At 35.4% G+C, this 20,531-nt stretch overlaps 1 protein-coding gene across 1 annotated transcript in view; it reads right to left on the reverse strand.

Moving 5' to 3' along the window:
• Nucleotides 1-19,592, reverse strand: part of HPSE2 (heparanase 2 (inactive)) — a 60,378-nt gene extending 40,786 nt beyond the window's left edge. Inside the window, exons 1-4 of the mRNA XM_072424832.1 lie at nucleotides 19,589-19,592; nucleotides 18,568-18,741; nucleotides 15,250-15,421; nucleotides 5,435-5,482 (exon numbers count right to left, since the gene is read on the reverse strand). Coding sequence (XP_072280933.1) covers nucleotides 5,435-5,482; nucleotides 15,250-15,421; nucleotides 18,568-18,741; nucleotides 19,589-19,592 — 398 coding nt within the window. The remainder of the gene's footprint in view (nucleotides 1-5,434; nucleotides 5,483-15,249; nucleotides 15,422-18,567; nucleotides 18,742-19,588) is intronic.
• Nucleotides 19,593-20,531: the final 939 nt, after the last annotated feature.

The following is a 20,531-nucleotide window of genomic DNA, read 5'->3' on the forward strand; positions in this document are numbered from 1 at the left end:
TGAAAACAGAGCAAGCTCTCACAGAAAGACTGCAGCTGGACTTAGCACTGGTTCCAGGTGCAAACCTTTCTGGGACCCATGGGGCAAAGCACAATCATTGCTATATAAGCTTGTTGAGTGAGGAACAGCTGCTGATTCAATAGAACAAGGAAAAAGTGACAGCAAAGTACTATTTTCCAATACTAATTTTTTAGCAATTCATTAAATTGACAAAATAGTGATAAGACCAAAAACCATGAAATAATTTGGCCTTTAAAAAATGTTAATGGTTCACTGCCTAAACTTTTTCCATGAATGATATAATTCCCACAAAAGGATGATTCTATGTGACGACTTTGATAAACTCTCTGAGTTGTCCTATTTCAGCTGTTTCTGCACTCTGCTATGACCTGTCTTATCTAAAGGCCAGTCAGGGACGTGGATGTAACACTTTTACACTTTCATTTCAATTCTAAGTAGGAGGAAATGGAAGAATCTCTTCGGAATCTCGTGTTCCAAGACAATTTTTTCAGATTTGATGCTACAAGATTGAAACCAAAAATGGTATTTGCAGAATTACATATATTGAGCTCTAATAAAAGGAACATATGTACACTGTACTTTGTATTTTTTCAGTATTCAATATCTATAGTTTCTGGATAGATTCTTTTTTTAAATAAAACAAAGCAGAAACAATCATACTTCTGTGTTAAGGTAATCTCCAAATCCCCATGATCTTACACCTCATCAGGGCCATATTTTAAGTTCATGTTGCCATAGTAGTGCAATGCTAAACTTTTTTATTTAAATCTAAAACCTAGTGTCCTCAAGAGCTCCAATGAGAAGTTTAGGGGACTTCAAATATAGGTACAAAAATATTGTTAGTAAAAATAAATGTTATTACAACCAAACAAATACCTAATATTAGAACAGTTGAACATCTTGTTTCTCATTGCAAAGGAGCTTCCCCTTGGGCTTAATTAGCATTGTTCAGTAGGTGAGTTTTGTGGTATATTGAACCCAATTCCTTAGACTTTAATATCCCCTTTTATCATCCAAGACTATAAAAAAGTTAGAAAAAATATATGCTAATTACAGATAGATCAGCCAACTTGGAAAAAGTGTTATAATAAATTATAAAGGTTTATACATATTCTGCAAGTAATGTTAGTTGAAGCAGCCAAACAAGTTAAATAAATGTTTTGTTTTTTAATAGATATTCTTTGTTCCTTCGTATATTAACAGTTAGGTTACCGTATTCAGTCCTAATAAACTCCTCTCCTTTATTTTTTAGCATTGCTCACAATGTTTAAAAAGACTTTTTCTTTAGTTTCTAAATAACTGCAATGCTTTAGGGTAAATCATAATTTTAGTACCAGTTAAATCATGCCAAAGTATGAAAAAGTATAATTTGTATCCACAGCTTATATATGCATAAATATATTTTCTTTCAACTAACACGAATAAAGAATAAAGAGTGCATTTTGTTATGTTTTTGTGTATGCATTTCATAAAAAATAAAATTGTTTTTAAGACAAGATCAACGAATAAGAGCTTTGTTTGTCCTGAAAGATTTATGTATTGTTATTGTTTATTATTATTATTTCTTTAGTATTTTTTATGTAATGACAAAGTTATTGCCATATATTCAGGCCTATATGAAGAATCTAAAGATTGCTCTGGAGCATAGGTGTACAAATGTGAGAACTGCGTTGGTTAATTAAAAGAATAGAATATTTCATTAATTTGTGTTTTTTTTTTGCCTTTAGCCTTTTTAATTGCCTAATAGTAATGCAAATGTGTCATTGGCCACACACCACATTAAACAAATAAATCAGGGAATGTGACATTCACAAAATATTGCTTGTGATTTTACCTGATTAATAAGTTTTAAATACCAGCAATTGATTCACCTACAGTGAATGTTTAATGAATGTAACATTCACTGCTTTATAAATATGTCTGCATGAATCCAATAAAAACAAGGTCACCACATGGCACTGATGACAGAAGACTGTGAGTGTAATGGACATAATTCCACCTTGTGCAATGCCTAGCAAAGCAAACTGGACCCCATTCAAGTTCTGTCAGGGAAAAGGAGGTGAAGGTTACACAAGAACTATTCATGATAAGAGGCTAAACATGTAAAATTCAGTCAGGGTGATACAAAATAGACTTGCTGCCAGATTCAGCTTTTTGTGTATTTTTCTTTCAGAATATATGTTTGCAGACCAGATACAGTGTGATTCCCAGAAGTGCTGTAAATTACTTTTTTCAAGGCTCCACAGAAAGAAAGACACCTTTGGAGAAACATTAAATTCGGCCAAAGTTTTACAGAGGAATGCTAACATGTCATGTAAAATGTGGATCCTAACTTAATACATACTTATTTCTTTATATATAAAAAGTAATAGGGCATTATAAATCATGAGAAGATTAATCATAAAGGCAGAATGTTTGATGTTTGTACAATAATTGGATTTGGTCTCATTTGATGCTAAAATGATCTTATAGTTGTGGTGGAGACACAAGGCCTGATGTATTAAAGCTCTCCAAGACTGGGGAAGATAGAGTAACGTGGGAGAACATAGCAAATCTAGTATGGAACATTTTTATCAAAATCATCATTTATTAAACAAAGTAGATCAAATTATTATTCCTATAACATATGGTCGCTTTTGAGTACTCCTATATATACACATATTATTTAGGACACATGCTGCCTAGGTTTCAGTCATATATAATATCTTCACATGTTGACACATAATAAATACAATTGATCTAAGTTCAGAAGCCTGGTGTTTTCGCCGTGTTGCACAGCAGAAGAATGCTAACTTATCAAGAATAGGAGCAGCTGATATTAAATATTAACCTCAAATGCAATGAATTAAATATTTTAAACAAAAATATTCATACTGAAGTATCACCTTCCAATCATACCTGCACAACAAACATGTAAGAAGATATATCATGGGAAGAATCTCCTCATTTATGTAATACATATATGTATACATAAATATAATAGGTATAAAGCTGGCTTCGGGCAGTCTGAATCTAGTATGGCTTGGTCTAAGGTTTAAAGCATTTGCTAGCTAATACAAATACTTTTTAGGAAATCCATTCCAGATTTGCTGGATCACCCAGGTTTTCCCAAGATAATCTATCTTCTCCAGTCCTGGAAAGCATTAATACATTAAGCCTATTACATTGTCAGCACCTCTGTGGCAGGACCTGTTGTGATTGGATCTATACATCTTGTAGGGTATATGATGTTACCATACAAATACTAGAAATAAGTAAATAGAACACTAAAGAGGGACATAAGTGTGCCAGTTAACACAATATAAGAGGGTGTATAAATTATAAATTGTGTAATACACGACCTCCAATGATCTTTGACTGACCTCACGTATCCAATAATTGGCAGAACCAGCAGCATGACTGAAATATTACTATACTATATTAATAATACTAATATTGATATAATAATACTTTAATATTAGTTTTAGCTTTCTGTAAAATGGCATTATTCCTAATGAGTGCCAATATGAAGGGGGCCAGTTTTCCACTGACCCCGGCTAATTAGTTTTATTAAGGGTTCCCCCTTAGACCGTGAATGCATTTTAGAGGTTTCTCTGTGGTATAGAAATTAGTAAAGGCTGTCCTGGACTAGAGCTCAAAGCATTACTCTTTTACTAAATGGGAGAAAGAGTCCAACCATTTGTGATTTTTATAAGATTAAGTGTTTAGTTTTAAATATAAAAGGCTAATAAAAAAAATAGCAAATTACAACTCTCTATAAGATCTCCTCCTCCTTATTAGAGCTCCTCTATAAGATAACCCCTCAAGGGTGACACTATTAGGGGAAATTTTCTGAACATTCACAGAGACTGCAATGCCCTAATTAAAATATGATGAAAACCTCCCTATAGGAATCAAGCATTAGCAAGTCATTACTACTACAATAATACAATCTTCTCTCAAACTACTGTGCTCTCCTACATACATTTTACCCTACAAATGACAAGTTCAGTGTCCCAAAAAATCCTCTACAGTTTAGATCCTTATTGACAAACATTCTAGTTTCAAATACAGCACAATAGAGCTTTTTCCATGATAGAAACTTTAAATAATTTCATCAACTTTCATCTGAAAAACTTCAGATATGTGTCCCCAAAGCAAAATCGAGATCTATTCTTCATTATCATGCTACTAAAGAATAGTTTGGATTTGCAAATATTACCAAAGCCTACACTAAATTGGAAAGCTAATTAAAATGGTACTGTACTAAAATTGAGACAAAATACGATACATATCTCATTATTTAGGAGCTGCAATGAAACCTCAAACTTCTACCTTATAGTTTAGCAATGTAAACATGTACAAGGCTTTCAGTCCTAAGATTTTATAGGAAATACTGTCATTTTTGGAATTATCACAGTCCCAGGATTTGTCTTCTGAAAATGAAGGATGATTTACAACTCATTTCACATTATAAAATATTTCTATGACTGTTCTTTTATGCATGTGAATGTATCTGGTAAAGAAAGAAGCAACCTCATCTGATACTTTCTCCCTTTGAATACAACTATTTTTTCAAAATCTACTATAATATAAATTGACAAATGTAACAAAAGTATATCTCGGTACATTAAGATGATCTGAAATTACTGCATTAAACTTTAAATACCACATATCTGGTCATTCCTCATGACTTGGTATGTCCAATATTGCAACAGTTATATGCAGGTATTCCAATACAGTCATATTTAACTAATGCATTTATTACAAAACTTGGGTAAAGGGTTCCATATGTCAACCTAGATGTGGTTTATCTCTTTGGTTTTTCTAAATAAATACATTATTTACTTACAATACTACATACATTCTAAATGCAGTTAGGTATTATTGGGCAGTCTTATATCCCTCTATAGATCTGTGCTATAATATATTTGGCTGTCCATCCTCAGATCACATCTCTATATTTTTTTTCAGTGTTAAGATATACATTTGCAAAAAATGATATTTTGGGAAGATTTAATTAACAACAGAATGTGAAATGGTAATGTTGGTGTTTATTGAGCTTTGGGGTCACTTCCAGATAGGGCTACATTTTTTAGGATGCATTACACACTAGTAGTTGACTCTAAATGATTGATTTTAATGTGTGTCTCCACTTTCCTAATACAATTATCATTATCATATCACTGGGGTACTTCTCAATAGCATGATCCTGACTTGGGCATCACAATGGAATGTTGGATTTGAATAGGATTAAGACCCTCATGGTTATCCTAAAGCCACAGAATTTCTAGCACAAAGAACAGTGAAGTAGTTGGTATATCTCTGTCTCTTACAACTTGTTGGTTGCAGTATAGTCCAATGATTTTCTATTTTACAATATGAGTCCAGTGTACAGTAATAAAAGGAATAAAATAAAAATCTGAATACCTACTGTTGCCAGGTAACTGCATCCACTGCTTTACCAGCAACTTTCATGAACCTGCAAAACACAAAAAGAATATATTACTGACCAACATTTGCAAGGATTACTCCTAATACTAGTGCATAAGTGAAAACATGCAGCGAATGGTCTGTGCACTCATGGTTTGCAGTAACTGTGATGCACATACTGGAGGATTGACGATAATTCACAAACATACAAAGTCTACGTCTAGCCTTTAATAGGGTAATTCCACCTACAACCATTACATCAGCTTGACACAAGTGGATTGCACTACCTGCTACCTTTCCAGAATTATAGTAAACAGATTTATTCACCGGATTCTTCATCACTAGTCATGTGTCGCAGCTATGATGAAGAGAATTATACTCAGAATCTATTAATCTTGTTCTAAATTAGCAGAGTATCTATTCATGATGGGATCGGCGAAAACCAAATACTGATCTCTCTTCTGGAGTCCTCAAGAGACACAGAAACCACAATGTGATTTAGTTTATTATCATCTACCAAAAATTTTAATTCTCATTTGTGATGATTAAGATGTCACCTAAAACAGCACTCTGGGCAAACAGCTAATACAAATCTGGAAAAAGTGAATGTCAATTGTTTTATGTTCAAAAATATTTATTAAGTCGGTTCAGTTTGTGAACAGATTAATGACTTTTGCGTTCCACACACCTTTTCCTGACCTCACATTTTTGTACTGCAATGGACAGCTCAGTCTGGTCAAGGACTATCCCAATCCTGTAATTGGCAATAAAGGAGCAGAAGTGATGCCACCAGTTCTTTCCTTCTGTCATGAAAGAACTGTGGAAAGCAGTAGAACCTGATCAGCTCACAATGCAGCCCTTTGTTAGTCCTTCTTTTTCAATTAAATGTTTTTGATGTATTGCAATGTATTTAGATATATATATATACTTCATGGTAAAAACTCAACAAAGTGTCAAATATTCTTTAGGATATTTGATCTATATTGACTTTAAGCAGTTGCTGCAGATTTGTTGTTTTCACGTCCATGATGTCAATCGCTCATTCCTCCACATGATAAAAGTGCTAATATGGAATTATATCCGGAGACTGTGGAGACCATTTGAGTCCAGTGAACTCAGCCACAAGACTATTTTCAGATGATTTGTGTGACACGGCTAGAAGTAGCCATTAGAAGATGGGTACAATGCACTCATAAAGGGATGGACATGGTCAGCAATAATAAGGTAGGCTATGGCATATACCGGTACATGAATCTTAGTACTTATAAAATATACCCCAAATCCAAGGTAAGAAGGAAGGATGAATCCATGCTTTCATGTTGTTGATAGCAAATTGTAACTCTATCATCCAAATACCACAGAAGAAATCAAACTTATCAGACCAGCAGTGTTTTTCTAATCTTCTTGGTCTTCTGATGTTATATCCCATTTGCTTCTAGGTTAGAAGTGTTGTATGTTCAGAAATGTTCTTCTGAATACCTTAGGTAAAAGTATTTATGTGAGTTAGGGTTGCTTTTCTATCAGCTCAAACCACAATGTCCTTTCTCTTCTGACACCAGGCATTTTCACCCACAGAACTCCTACTCTCTGCATATTTTCCCTTTTTTCTGGCCACTCTCTGAAACCCTATTGATGGTTGTGCGTGAAAATTCCAGCAATAATTTTTTAAATACTCAGACCAGCCCATCGGGGACAAACAACCATGCCACATTTAAATCACTTGAATCACCTTTCTTCCCCATTCTGATGGCCATCTTGGTATTCAGCAGGTGGTATTGACAATATGTACGTTGTATGTGTAAATGCATTTGATCAGGTTTACCCAGTAAGCGCCTGGTGAATGTGTGTAAATATATATATTTATGTTTAGTATATACTCACACACAAACACACACAGAAAAAAGTTTCAATAATTTCCTCAACTGCGGTACATTGTTCCTCTTCTATTTTTTATGTTAACCTGTGATGTCAACTTTTATTTATAAAATGAATGAAATATTGGCAGACAAACAATATAGTCAGCAGTCCCGCTGTTTAGTGTTTTTATAGTAAATGAGCTGTTAACCCACTTTTGTTTTGTTCACATTTCCAAATTGCTCATAAAATATGTGCACCAAATGGACATTATAATAATGTGACTGTATGTCAAGGAACTATTGAGCAGGAATTATAAATTCCACGTTGCATAACAGTTGAAATAAGATATTAAACCAGACTGATTGCTGTTCCTGTGAGTCTAATCAGTGACCTTTTATTGTGAGAGTTCACATAGCTTTTAGACATGGATTATACACAGCTATTTGAAAACATATTTCCATTGGTGTGTTTGACTGTAATCCACCGGGGAAAACAGATTATTGGCGTAGAAGAGGAGAAACTCAGCATAATCAAAACTAGACGCCAATTCGTGTATTTTAGATCATTGTAGAAATAGAAAACACGATCCTTTCCATTGAAACCAAGTTTCCAAACAAGAATAAAAACTGAAGGTGAGTAAACTGCAGCTTCTGTTTCATGTTTAAATCCTTCACCTGCATGTCCTCAGCATTTACTTTTGAGGTTAACCATATTTAAAGGGGTTCATCTGACCCCATTGAGTCTGATGTACGAGTGATAATATTATTCTCAAGATGGGCTTACAAAATCATATTGCATTTGCATTGCATTTGCAGCAGTAAAAGAAAACAATGGTAAAATGGTAGGGCTGTGAGTGAACAAGAGCTCTTAGGAATGAGTGGAACTCACAAATGTAAAATTTTAGGTTACCCCAGAAACTCCTTTAAAAGCAGAATCATACCAGAGATGATCATGTTACCCTGCTTCTGCTGAAACATAAAATGAACACCATAAAGTGCCAAATGTCATTTCCTTACTGTGCTGAACTGGAAATGCTACTGCTAAACTCCATATCCCTGTAGTTCACATGCTGCCAGCATATTTTAGTCAATTAATTTTTTATTTGAATTGAAGTATTTGGCTTCATGGACTAGAAGATGGTGGACACCTGAGGATAGGGGAGGTTAGGCACAGCATGTTGGGCAAAGAACACCTCCTCATCGATTTGTTTCATAGAGTGTAATAACACCAGACAGGCTCTGGCACTAAACACGCTCACTTTTGCTGTCTTTACTGCTATTGTAGTCTGTATGTGTAGTAAAAAACATAACCAGGACAACAAGGGACATTACGTTGTCCATCATATATCTCAAAAAAAACCTACACTGCTAATTTATGTGGATTCTGTGTGTGTAAAACTACCCCATTAGGAAAAAAAGAGGTTAACCAAAAGTAACTGACTTACAAACACAGCTGCAAAGAGGTTTCAGTTAGCACAGTTATGATATGTGACATTATGCAGCAACACGTGGCAACTAAAAAAGCCCCATGGAGGCTCAATAGTTGACGCCCAAGTTGCAGTCACATAAGTATAAAAACAACCGCCAAATTATTCAATGTGTCATGGGGGACAGTCTCACAAATAATAAAATTATATGCCAAGCATAAAAAATCAAAACTGTCCAAGAGGGATTGTCTGAGCAATAAAAAACAAAAGCGCAAAGCTCACTGGATAGTGCTTGTGACACTTATCTATAAAGATATCATATACATTGTTCAAAGGAACACTTTACAGAAAGTATATTAGTTTCTAGAGGAATCCCCCCACGTGGCTCACACCATGCCTTAGTCAACCATTATGTGCCGGCAGTCACAGAAATTGAATTGATGAAAGCTTATACTTAAATGGGTGCAAAACTAAAATCAATTTGTTGGAGATACCATAGAGGGGTTAGATTGTAGTTTTTCTGCTTCCCTTTGTTTGCATAAGCCGTTATAACTTCGAAAGTTATAACTTCATAGAGAGTTTGGCTCTGATATTTATGTCACTGCCAGACCATGGAGAATAGTAGGCATGGTGTAAAGGATGATAACTCTAGATCAGTGTTTGTCAACCGGGGTTCCTTCAGAAATTGCTAGAGTTTCCTTGAACAATGAGCAACTATTGGTCTCTCATGTCAGTTTACCTGCCACCAATAATCTTTTTTGGCTATCTGTAAGGGTGACATTCTAAACACTGGTAAGTCATGTTAGAGGCATTGATTTAGTGAATATAGAAGGAGTTCCCTGAATACCTAAAAGTTATTTCAAGGGTTCCTCCATGTTAAAAATGTTAAGAAACGCTGTTCTACATTGTTTCCTTATCTTTTTAAAGATCTATGTAGGTGCCATGCTATTTATTATATATGTAATAAAACGTGTAGTTGTTTTTTACTTCAGTTGTGTATCAATCCCAGATATTCACATAGCTGGCCAGACCAGTGGTAACCTATGAATACCGTGTTTCCCCACAAAATAAGACCTACCCCGAAAGTAAGACCTAGCACTATTTTGTAAACCTGCCCTAATATAAGACCTACCCCGAGAATAAGACCTAGGAGAAAAAGAAAATAAAAGCATACATACCGGTAAATTAAAAAAGTACTCACCGAGACAGCTCCAGATATCTGATCCTGCGTGTGTGTCCTTTATGCTGGCTGCAGCGTGTGTGTCTTTGATGCTGGCTGCAGGGCATGTCTATTCCTGAGCCAAACTGAAAATAAAAAGCCTGCACTGAACAAGGAAGCAAGCTGCTGATCCCTGCCCTAACGGAGATCCCTGCACTTAATTACGGGTAAGTGATCAGAAGGGGACAATCATTTCATAGTGATCAGAAGGGGACAATCATTTCATAGTGATCAGAAGGGAACAATCATTTCATAGTGATCAGAAGGGGACAATCATTGCATAGAGTGATCAGAAGGGGACAGTCAATGGCATAGAGTGATCAGAAGGGGACAATCAATGGAACATGAGTGATCATGAGTGACTTTCAACAATAAATGTGTACTGTAGTCTTCTTCATGGAAAAATAAGACATCCCCTGAAAATAAGACCTAGTGTGTTTTTGGGAGCCAAAAAAAATATAAGACAGTGTCTTCTTTTCGGGGAAACACGGTAGTAATTTGATAAATATGCAAAGTTTTTGGTTATATTGGATTTAGGTAAAGAGATATTAGGAATACAAACAAATAAAAGCAAACTGTGGCATAACAAAGCATCAAGCTAAGCATTTTAGTATATTTATATCTAATATTGCTTTCTATGACTATAAGTACATTTCTAAATGGCTGTAAATCTAGAAGCCATCACATTTCCCATAGACATGCATTATGATAATAGCACATGGATCAGTGTTCACAGTTAAAGGGTGAAATCATAGCATGTTTCTAGCTTCTGCAATAAAATAGGATTACTTACTTGGTACTGATGTTCTCCACAGATCTACTCTTTAGAACAATGCCGCACTTCCATGGACCTGGTTAGAAATGATGCTGTATAATCTCAACAGTGTAAGAGTGCATATGGACGCATGTGTCTGCCAGTCTCAGCCCCTTTTTCCCCAAACGCGTTGATCCCATGCTACCGCCTTCAGTTTCACATTTGACCAGCTGTTGGACCAAGGGGATCTGAAGATAAAGTGGAGTATGTTGGGTAAGTGCAGGTTTGTAGAGATGATCAATGCAGAGAACATCAGTCACAAGTAATTATAGAATGGGAGCAACTGTATTAAGGAAAGATCACACATTTATTTTTGCATAAGTCACAGTAGTAGTTGTACTTCATTTATTATTGTATCTGCAAACAATTCAATACTTTCTCCCATCTTCTATTAAATGTTCAATATTTAAGCTTCTGTATTGCACTGTATTACAAAAACATGATTTCTGTAATTTCCAACAGAAAACCATTTAGATGTATAAATATAGATAAAAAATATTTCAGATCAGAAATTGGGAATGCTGCTATCAAGTAACTAGATAATCATTACATTTTTTTTTTAATTTTGGGTGTAGTGTAGAAGGGTTATAACTTCTGTCAGATTTGTATGGCTTGTATAATAGGTGAGGAGTGCTGGACTGCTGGATATGGGGCAATTTGTGATTGTGGAAATTGGAAGACAGATTTCTTGTCCCAGGAACTAATGCATGTGAATTTGTAGAGGAAGGATAAGAGGTAAAACAGCCACTTCACTGGTGGTGCATACAAAATGTTTTTGAAGGTAATTAAAATTTATTCTAAAATTTATTACATCCACAAGTGTCAGTGATTCTTTTATTATCCAATATTTCTCCCACATTATTACTTCAATATATTATTACTGCCTGTGTCTTTGTTGGGGACATTTACTCTCATTTTTACTTGTACAGAAAGTGAGGGGATATGTTTGGAGACACCAATGTGTCAATGTCTACTGTAGCTTGATTACCAAATTCTAGATATGTAAATTTATATTTATATTTATATAGAAATGTAGATTTGTAAATGTATAGCGGCTTTCAAAGGAGCCTCTTAGAAGTGTCGCCAAAGTAAAGTTAAGTACACACACAAGATTATTGTCTCCTAAGACGGACAATCATGGTTAGTTTATCCTGGTGGATCAAAGAATGAGTGAGCAGGGATGACCTCTGTATTTCCCTATGAAAGAGACTGAGGCGGAGAGCCCCTCACTCATCCCCCCCCCCTCTTTTCTTCATAGAAGTGTGGACACCTGACCTGATGTCTATTTCTCACTTTGGGGTAAATTTTCTAACTTCCAGTAGCATCACTGAAATATAAAGTGAAGGGCAGGCTCCCCAATGATACAAAATGCAGCAAAAATTAACCCAGTGGTTGTTGACCCTTTTCTACACTTAAAAAAATTAACTGACTTTACATTCCTTTTTACATTTTTTTTTTACTTGTGACATATACAGGTTGTCCCCATTTGATTAAGTATAAGAATAGAAATGTAAGATGAACAATTATTTCTATGGCTTTTCCCAATATTTTCTGGTGTATTTATTAACTCTGTGTAATGAATAAAAAAGAAACTATTACATACAATGTAACCAAGAGCAATCCATTGTATTATCATTTTATTAGAGCACAGAAAGATGCTGATCAGCTGCCATTAGTTACTCTTCTTTGCACTTTAATCTTTCATTTCTCATGTAAGTCCATATGTTGTAAATATTATAAATGTGTTTCAATGATTTGGTCAGAAATTCAGTAATTGTTATATTTCCCGGATGTTTCCCCGGAGCTGCAATAAGTGTAGGAAGAGTAATTCAAGTATTCGCTGTAATTTCTGCATAGTTGGTTGTGTTATTTATCACAATTCAAATTCTACTTTGAAAACAACATGGTGTTTGTGCTGTAAGAAGTAGAGCGTGCGTTCTAAAGCAAATATTAGCATTCAGCAAACTTTGCTTGTTACTTCTGCCAAAACAGTGATTTGTGAGTTCATTAGTTAAGTAATAACCATTGGCTTTGGGATCCCTGTACAGCAATAAAGCAGAAATGGGAAGTACTCTGGTTTAGAACTAGATGACAGATAAAATTCAACAGAGCTTAGCTCTGTGTCCTGCCACGTTTACGAAGAAATAAATGTTTCTGGCTCCAGATTTTAGTGGGCAGAAACATCACTATGTAAATTACGTGAGACGAAAGATAAACTGATAAGTGGATTGAAGGTTGAGGAATATATTATACTGCAAAATACAGAAACACAACATTGTACACTGTGCAGCTTTACACTTTAGTTTAAATCTGTTCTATGAAATTTATCAACCACAAATCTAAACCAATGAGCTTGCATTTCGAACATTTCTTTACTAAATGCCAGGGATTGTTTTACTAAAACAACAGATGTTGTCCATGCTACAAAGTGAATGTTAGTAAATTAGGGGAACCAGTGGCCTTTTGGAATACCTAATCATGTGTAAAGGGAAAACAAAAAGATTTTTGCTCCATGAACATTTTTTAAGGCTTAATATTATCTACCCCTTAAGTAAATTAAGGCTCTTAAAAAAGAGGGAATCAGACATTCCCCTAAACATTCCCTTGTCGGAGTCTTCCATGTAATCAATGGCAGTAAGTGATTCCCACAGAATGTTTGAGCGAAAGTCATATTCCCTGTTTTATAAATAGAGCCCATTGTGTTGTTTTAAAACAATAATAACAACAACACCCTGTAATGTGTATAAGTAATGTATATTATTTAGGGTGAATACCAAACAGAAACAAAATACACAAATGCTAAATTATTATTTGTGCTTGTTGCACTTTTCTGCTTTTTCTGTACACACTTTTACATCTTTAATTCTTCAACAATATTTCTTTGTTCCTCATTGTGTAATTGTGTAAATTTCCTTGAGAGTTCTCGTAGAATTGTAACTAATATTTAGCCAAACTATAACTCTTTAATTGACAACATACAGCAGACTAACCAATGCTAGCCTAAAAGCCTAGCTCCAGCTAATTTCTGTATTTGTTTTAGATGGGGAGAGGTCTGTGATATGGTTCCCTCATGTCCTGTCTCTGTGACACCCATACAACAAACAAAGGATGGAGCCACCACTGGCAAACGAAGGCAAAGACAGCAATAAAAACATTGCCGGAATATCAATCCTCCCTCACTCTAAAGATGTGTTTGTGCCAACAAAGAAAAAAGTTCTTCACCAATTGCTTTCCACCCTACACCCTTTATACATACCTAAAGGTGTCTTCTGGTCATCCTGGGTCTTCTTCTTCCTGGGTCTGGGGGCAGCGGCGTGTGATTTTATAAATTGAAAATGGCCCCACCAACATTACAAGGTCAGCTCTACAATCTGCATTCAACTGTGAACCCAGAGGGCGAATACATGATGGCATAAAGGAATTTGGGTAAATGACATTGTCTCTTACATAATTATTAGGTTCGGAATTGTACTCCCACAAATTATTGTGCCTTTGGGAGCTATTAGTAAAGATGTCATGTGAACATCTCTAGTTTGTGCTACTGTGTATCACTTTTAACACTTTCTGGCACTTACAAAGGAGTTACTCAGTTCTACCTGCATAGCCAGTAACAGAAATTCTACAAAACTTTGGTGATTTTCTTCTACAGAGCATCACAGTCAGTGCAACTCAGAAGCCAGCAGTGTTTTAAGAGACAACATCAATAAGAGTAAAATTTAGGAATAAATTTACATAGACATTCAAAACACCAACAAAATGATAATTTAACATGCAGTAAATTAAATACAATTGTGCTGCAAAAGATTTTGTCTAATCATACCAAAATATACGGGAATCAAAATATTATTGCCATGTTATGCTTTACTAAATGAACCCTTGTGTCATTGTATAGAGGTAAGCATTTACAAACTTTTCAATTTCCTGTACTTTTGTTTCACATATTACTTACCAACATAAATGAGTATTAAAATATAACAGTGTTATAGCAATAAATATAAATTAAATATAGTAGAAAAATATATATATGCAGTGTAAACAATGCCCATTGTTATTATTTGATAGAAATATTGTAGAATATTACAACAGGCTATTTTTTTGTGGCCATTTTGCTTTGTGAATATCTACAGATAGTCTGCATACAGCTTTAGTAAGCCTTTAGCAGATTGACCCCAGTACATGTTTTTCAAACTCCCAATCTGGCTAGGCAAAAAATAGAAAATCTTTAAAATCTATACAAATATTCCTATAGTTTTAGTTTAGGCTAACTTTCATATTAGCTGTCCAAATTTGTTCTAAGCTATTGGAAAATTTAATTTAAACATGCTTGGGATACAAATGTATCTATAATGAATTGCCTAAGATTACAAATTAAAAAAAAAACAACAAATTAAAGGGTGGACTTGATGGACTACTGAATCTGTTGTCACTTTTCCTAGATTTGAGTCCTACTTTGAAGTTTGGAAGGCCAAAAATATCTTTAATGACTTTAATGTTACATACCCATCAAGCAGAACTATAGCATTCTTCCTTGGCCGGCCAATATTTGGTCCATATAAATTTGCTCTGGAGTAGGTCCTGATAGACTGAAGCATGTTCTTTAACTGAATGTAATCTTTACCCAGCTGGCTGCCATTAATCGCCTTGTTAATTAGGGTTCTGTAATTGTTGGGTTCTGTTGGAAGAAAATGATAATGGTATATCATAGTACATGGGCATTGAATTACAATTCCGTATCACAGACAAGTAGACAACAATATTAAGTGTACAACAAATCTTTTACAAATCTGGTTTGTTAAAAGTTATTATTGAGATTCTCAGATTACTCTGTAATACGAACATATTCAGTGCTGATCTATGAAAGTCTATCACCTGTGGTTGTATAAGGCCATAAATACTTTACAATTGTTTCCTAATACAGATGAACTTTAAATTCTTTACTATAGCAGAACGTAATTTTAACCTTAGCATTGCTCTTTTTGTGGCTACTTTATGAGAACTTTAGGCAATTAATATTTTCTATAAAAGTTTTCTTGGTTCTCCCATTCTATCGTGCTAGCATAAATATCTTAATCTTTGTTAATATCAGCTTTTGTCCATCCATTGCACAGCACTCAGACTAGGAAAGGGAGAGCCTAGTCAGGTTAAGCTGCATGAAGATTTTCTAACAAAGAAGAGAAAGCAGAATCAGCAGAGCTGGTCACCCATCAGCGTGTTGCTGTTTCATTTTTCTCTACAGGGATGAAAACCTTTGCATCACCCTAACAGAGAAAGTAGTGTTACCTTCCTGGTTGCACTAGGGAATGTTTAGGAATCACAAAGCTGGATAAACTAAAATGACAATAAACTAAAATTAAATCTGAATAAACTAAAATTACAAATCTTTTGGAGGCTAATAATCCATATTAGTGTATTACAAGGGTGCATTTACATTTTTAGAGACCTTGCCTGCAAGAGGCTATTTATTTTTTGTAGGATCCATCCAAACAATGATGCAAACTTTGCAGTATTTCTTATTAGGATACAATAATGAGGAAATCCCATCCTATTGAGAAACTGATGTGAGAAAGGTCATGGCATGGCAAACAGCATTTACTTCCTGATAAATATCCAAAATAAAACAAATTAAAAAAGAAAAAAAAAGTTTTCTAAAACTGTTGAACAGCAGATTACACATTTGGAGGATACTGTAAATTTGTCAAAAAAACAAAGGTTACACTAACATTTGTGGCATTATTTACCTACCATGATGTAGTAATGGCAAATTTTGGGAGAGTTACACAAACAGTTTAGGACAGGTCTCCAACAGTATAGAGTAAAGCAGATAGTATTGGAAGAAAATCCAGGATCATTTCTGCTCTCCCTAGGATTGCTTCATGCAAGAATCAGTGTAAGGCATATTGCACATCTGTTAGCTACAAATCTACAAGTATCCCTAGTATTTGATATAGATAACGTTTGTAATTGTTGCAGTGCATTTATGGCTTTACTGCATTAACGGCTGGCAAGGTGGCGGCTGCCAGAAGCCGCAAGAGATTGTTCGATCCTGAAACAGATCTGAACTCCACCTAACGCACAGTTTAAAGATGTTGACTCTAAATAAATACAAAATAGTAATGTGCTATATAAAACAGGAAAAATAACTGTGTATGTATCATATTATCTGTCAGTTTATCAAGCACACAATATACAAACGTGCTACATACAAGTTGTATCTCTTGCCTTGCTGTAACCCTGAAGATAAAATCTGGAGGTAAAAATGGATGATGTCTTCACAAAGGAAAAGGGAGTTACAAAACAGGTGTCTCTAATCGGCCATTGAACACATTGGTTATTTTTCTTGGTCTGAAGCTCCAATACATCATTGACTTATAAAAGATCTGACAGAATTAATAGCACTTTTACTTGGTAACCTATCCTGCCCTGATGGTGTGAAGCTAAATAACCTGACAAATGTGAATGTGATGTTTCAAGGAGCTTTTCAGTTTATATGGCTCTAAAAAGAACTTAAATATCTGGAATATGATCCGTGAGAAGTATTGGTGCTTTATGATATTCAAAGATCTGCTGTCTCCGGTGTAAATGTGACAGCAATCTATGAAACGTGTGACTATTACCAAAACAAAGAAAAGGTGATTTACTTTAATGCTAGGAAAATAAATCTAAGAGCCTACTAGTGAATTTGGGAATGTAAAAAGGTGGGAATGCATAAAAGCCAACATTTTATTGTACTTCAAACCACATTCTGCTGTTTCCAGTGTGTATCAGGCAGCTTTCTTTGCAGGGGGAAACCTGCTCCATGGATTACCCACAAGGATACAAATTATAGAAGATTTATTAACATTGGTCTACAATTTTACATGGGTAGACAATCATTATTGGGAATAAAATAGGAGGGCCCACACAGGCACACTCACTTATAGAAGAAGTCTCATTAAAGGATAAACTTAAGATGACTACAAACTGGCCAAAGTATGCAAGACCCTGGCACTGGCAAACAATTGATCCAGCCCAGTTAAGCAATGCTCAAGCACTGGTGTTGTTAATTGCATTTGAGTGGTGCTTGATTAGGCAAAGAATGACTAGTTTTGATCACCGTTACATTCATGTATCAATCAAACATCAATCAGGAATTTCCTAAAGTTAGATTCCATGTTTTTTTTGAAGCCAGCATCTAATCTGCTGAAAGTATTGACCAGAAGGAGTTGGAGCCTGAGGCCAGTTGTGGCTCAGGAAGTGAGCCCTGTGTGCTGAGGCTGGAAATAAGCCTGTTTACGGGGAAAGCCAAAGAGGTCTCATGATTGAGGAAGCTGGCCAAGGGTAGTGGCATCCTCACATTGTTATGTGTGTGACTTTAAGTTTAAATAGTGCTTAAAAGGGAACATCAAACATGTCGACTTGCATTGACACATATAAAAAAAAAAAAACGTACCATGCTTTGCAATATTGCACCTGGGTTATGGCAATGCTGCTCTAACACAGAATAGCTTGGCCTGATACATGGAAAAATGGAAATGTGCAAACATTAACCATTATTGTCAGCATGTGAGCTAACCATGACTTTTTGCTTAGGTTTCAGAGTAGCTCTTTGTCTTGACTAAATTGTAGACAACGTTAGTCATTAAAAGGAAGTAAACAATTATACAAGAAATGAATTTGGATAGTAAAACTGATTTTCATATGTGATTTGGGTCTTGGAACAGAAAGGTTAGGGACCCTTGTGTCTCTTACATATTCATTCAAAAGATGCTATCTGTAATGGAGGTCAGGACAAAATCTCAATGTTCGCTTTACACAAGGAGGTTCTTCTCTCTTACTCACCATTTCCCAATTCCCATGAAATGTTGTACTTCTTACTGGCGCTGTATTTTAGTAAACTGAGCACGCTGGAGCTGTTCCAAGAATTATCTGAGTTTCGCCGAAGAGCATTAAGTCCAAAAATCAGATGAAGTCCAGAGCAGTCAACAAAGTTATAGAGTTTGTCAAGAGACCTGGCTGGGAGAAAAACAAAAAGCTTGTAATGCATACTAGCATTTCAATACAAAACCCAACAGCAATTTACCAGACATGATAAGGAGATTAAATGCATTAGCTCTGGGTTTGCTCCTGTTAATGTCTCACACTCATGAACTCATGTATTTATTGGACCTTGCACAGTAAATGGTATTCCAGTAATGTGATGTGTTGAGTCCGGTATATATATGCTAAGGGGCCATCTTCCCTGCACAGAACATCTACAATGACCTTGTAAATGTAATGCAGCACTTTATATTCTGCTATGATTTCCTCAGTAAACACTGCAATGTCTTAGACACTGCACAACTGTTATGGAAGAAGTATTGAACTGTGCAATAAATTTGGGTGGTTGAGGCTGGAAAGGGAGGATAATAATTTTCATTCTGAAGCATGTTTCATGTTTCTAGAAATAAAATACAAGAGACTGGAATACAAAATGTATATTGAAACCCAGTCAGTAAAATTTACCTATATCTTTCCCACCCTTTTTGTTTTCCCGGGTTCATGAGAAGAGTCCCTGTCTTCTTAAGTAAAACACAGCTCTGCTTTTACCTCTCACCTAGAGTTTAGAGTATAGCAGATACATTTTACCATCTCAGGTCAGATCCATGACAAATAAATTAACAAATTTTGGGCGTTGTTTGAATAACAGAGCTGGCCCTTGTTTGAATTTGGTACTCTATAATGGGAAGATGAATGTCTGTGCTGAAATAGTAGGCTACATGCCGAATTAGTACTGTAAAAATTGCTTAAGGAGACATGGAGACCTTGACCATTTAGGGCAAAGTGAGTGTATGTAAAACCATCGACTGAACAGCCCTCATACCCATCCTTCCTCCGTCATAGCAGCTGCTAAAATGGTTAGCTGGTGTCAGAGCTTTAAGGTAGTGGTTACATTACTTATTTCATAGTGTGAGAGTGCTAAGCCCTAAGAACTGGCACAACCACTGGTGGTCAGGGTGGGCTTTATAAAGACTCCATCTCTGATGAATGGATAACATGCCAGGATAATTGTAGAACAGTGTTTCTTGACCTTCCTAACACAAGAGGAACCTTGAAATAACTTTCAGGTCTTCGGGGAACCACTAATGTTATTACTCTATCCACAACACAAAGTACAGTAGTCTGGTGGTCAGTGGGAAGAATGCCTTTTACATTGCTGGCTAGTGGGAAGACTTTACAGATAGCCAAATTGTTATTGGTGACAATTTAAGTGATCTGAGAGTCACAGATTGCTCATTGCTCAGGGACCCCCTAGCAACTTCTGGAGGAGCCCTGGTTGAGAAACAATTATCTATGAAATAGAAAGAAATTGATGTCTTGATGCACCCAGCAGTATGGACCTCAGTAGTACTGCATTCTCTTGAATGAATGTAAAATTTCCACTCAATGTATTATCCTATCTTAATATCTGTTTAATGTATAGGATGTACCCAGTAATGATTTACTGCTGTTTTATTCACTTATCTATGCATGAATAATTTTTCTAACTGTACAGTATGTTTTCTTTCCAGTTTCCAAAGTAAGATGCTTGCAATCCATGGACATTTTTATGTTACTCTGTGAAAAATTAGATATTATTTAATGGTGTCTCATCTTCCTTATCTTTTGTAAACAGAACTAGACTGTCATCTGGATTACATCTCCTCCAGACTGCTGACACCTGATACATTAAAGGACTATGTGAACATCAAAATCAAGGCTGATACAGTCCAGCACTCCCTTTATCACCACTTACACCATCTCCAAAAGATTATGAGTGGACATAA

Source organism: Pyxicephalus adspersus, chromosome 10, assembly GCF_032062135.1.
Source record: "Pyxicephalus adspersus chromosome 10, UCB_Pads_2.0, whole genome shotgun sequence".
NCBI lineage: Eukaryota > Metazoa > Chordata > Amphibia > Anura > Pyxicephalidae > Pyxicephalus > Pyxicephalus adspersus.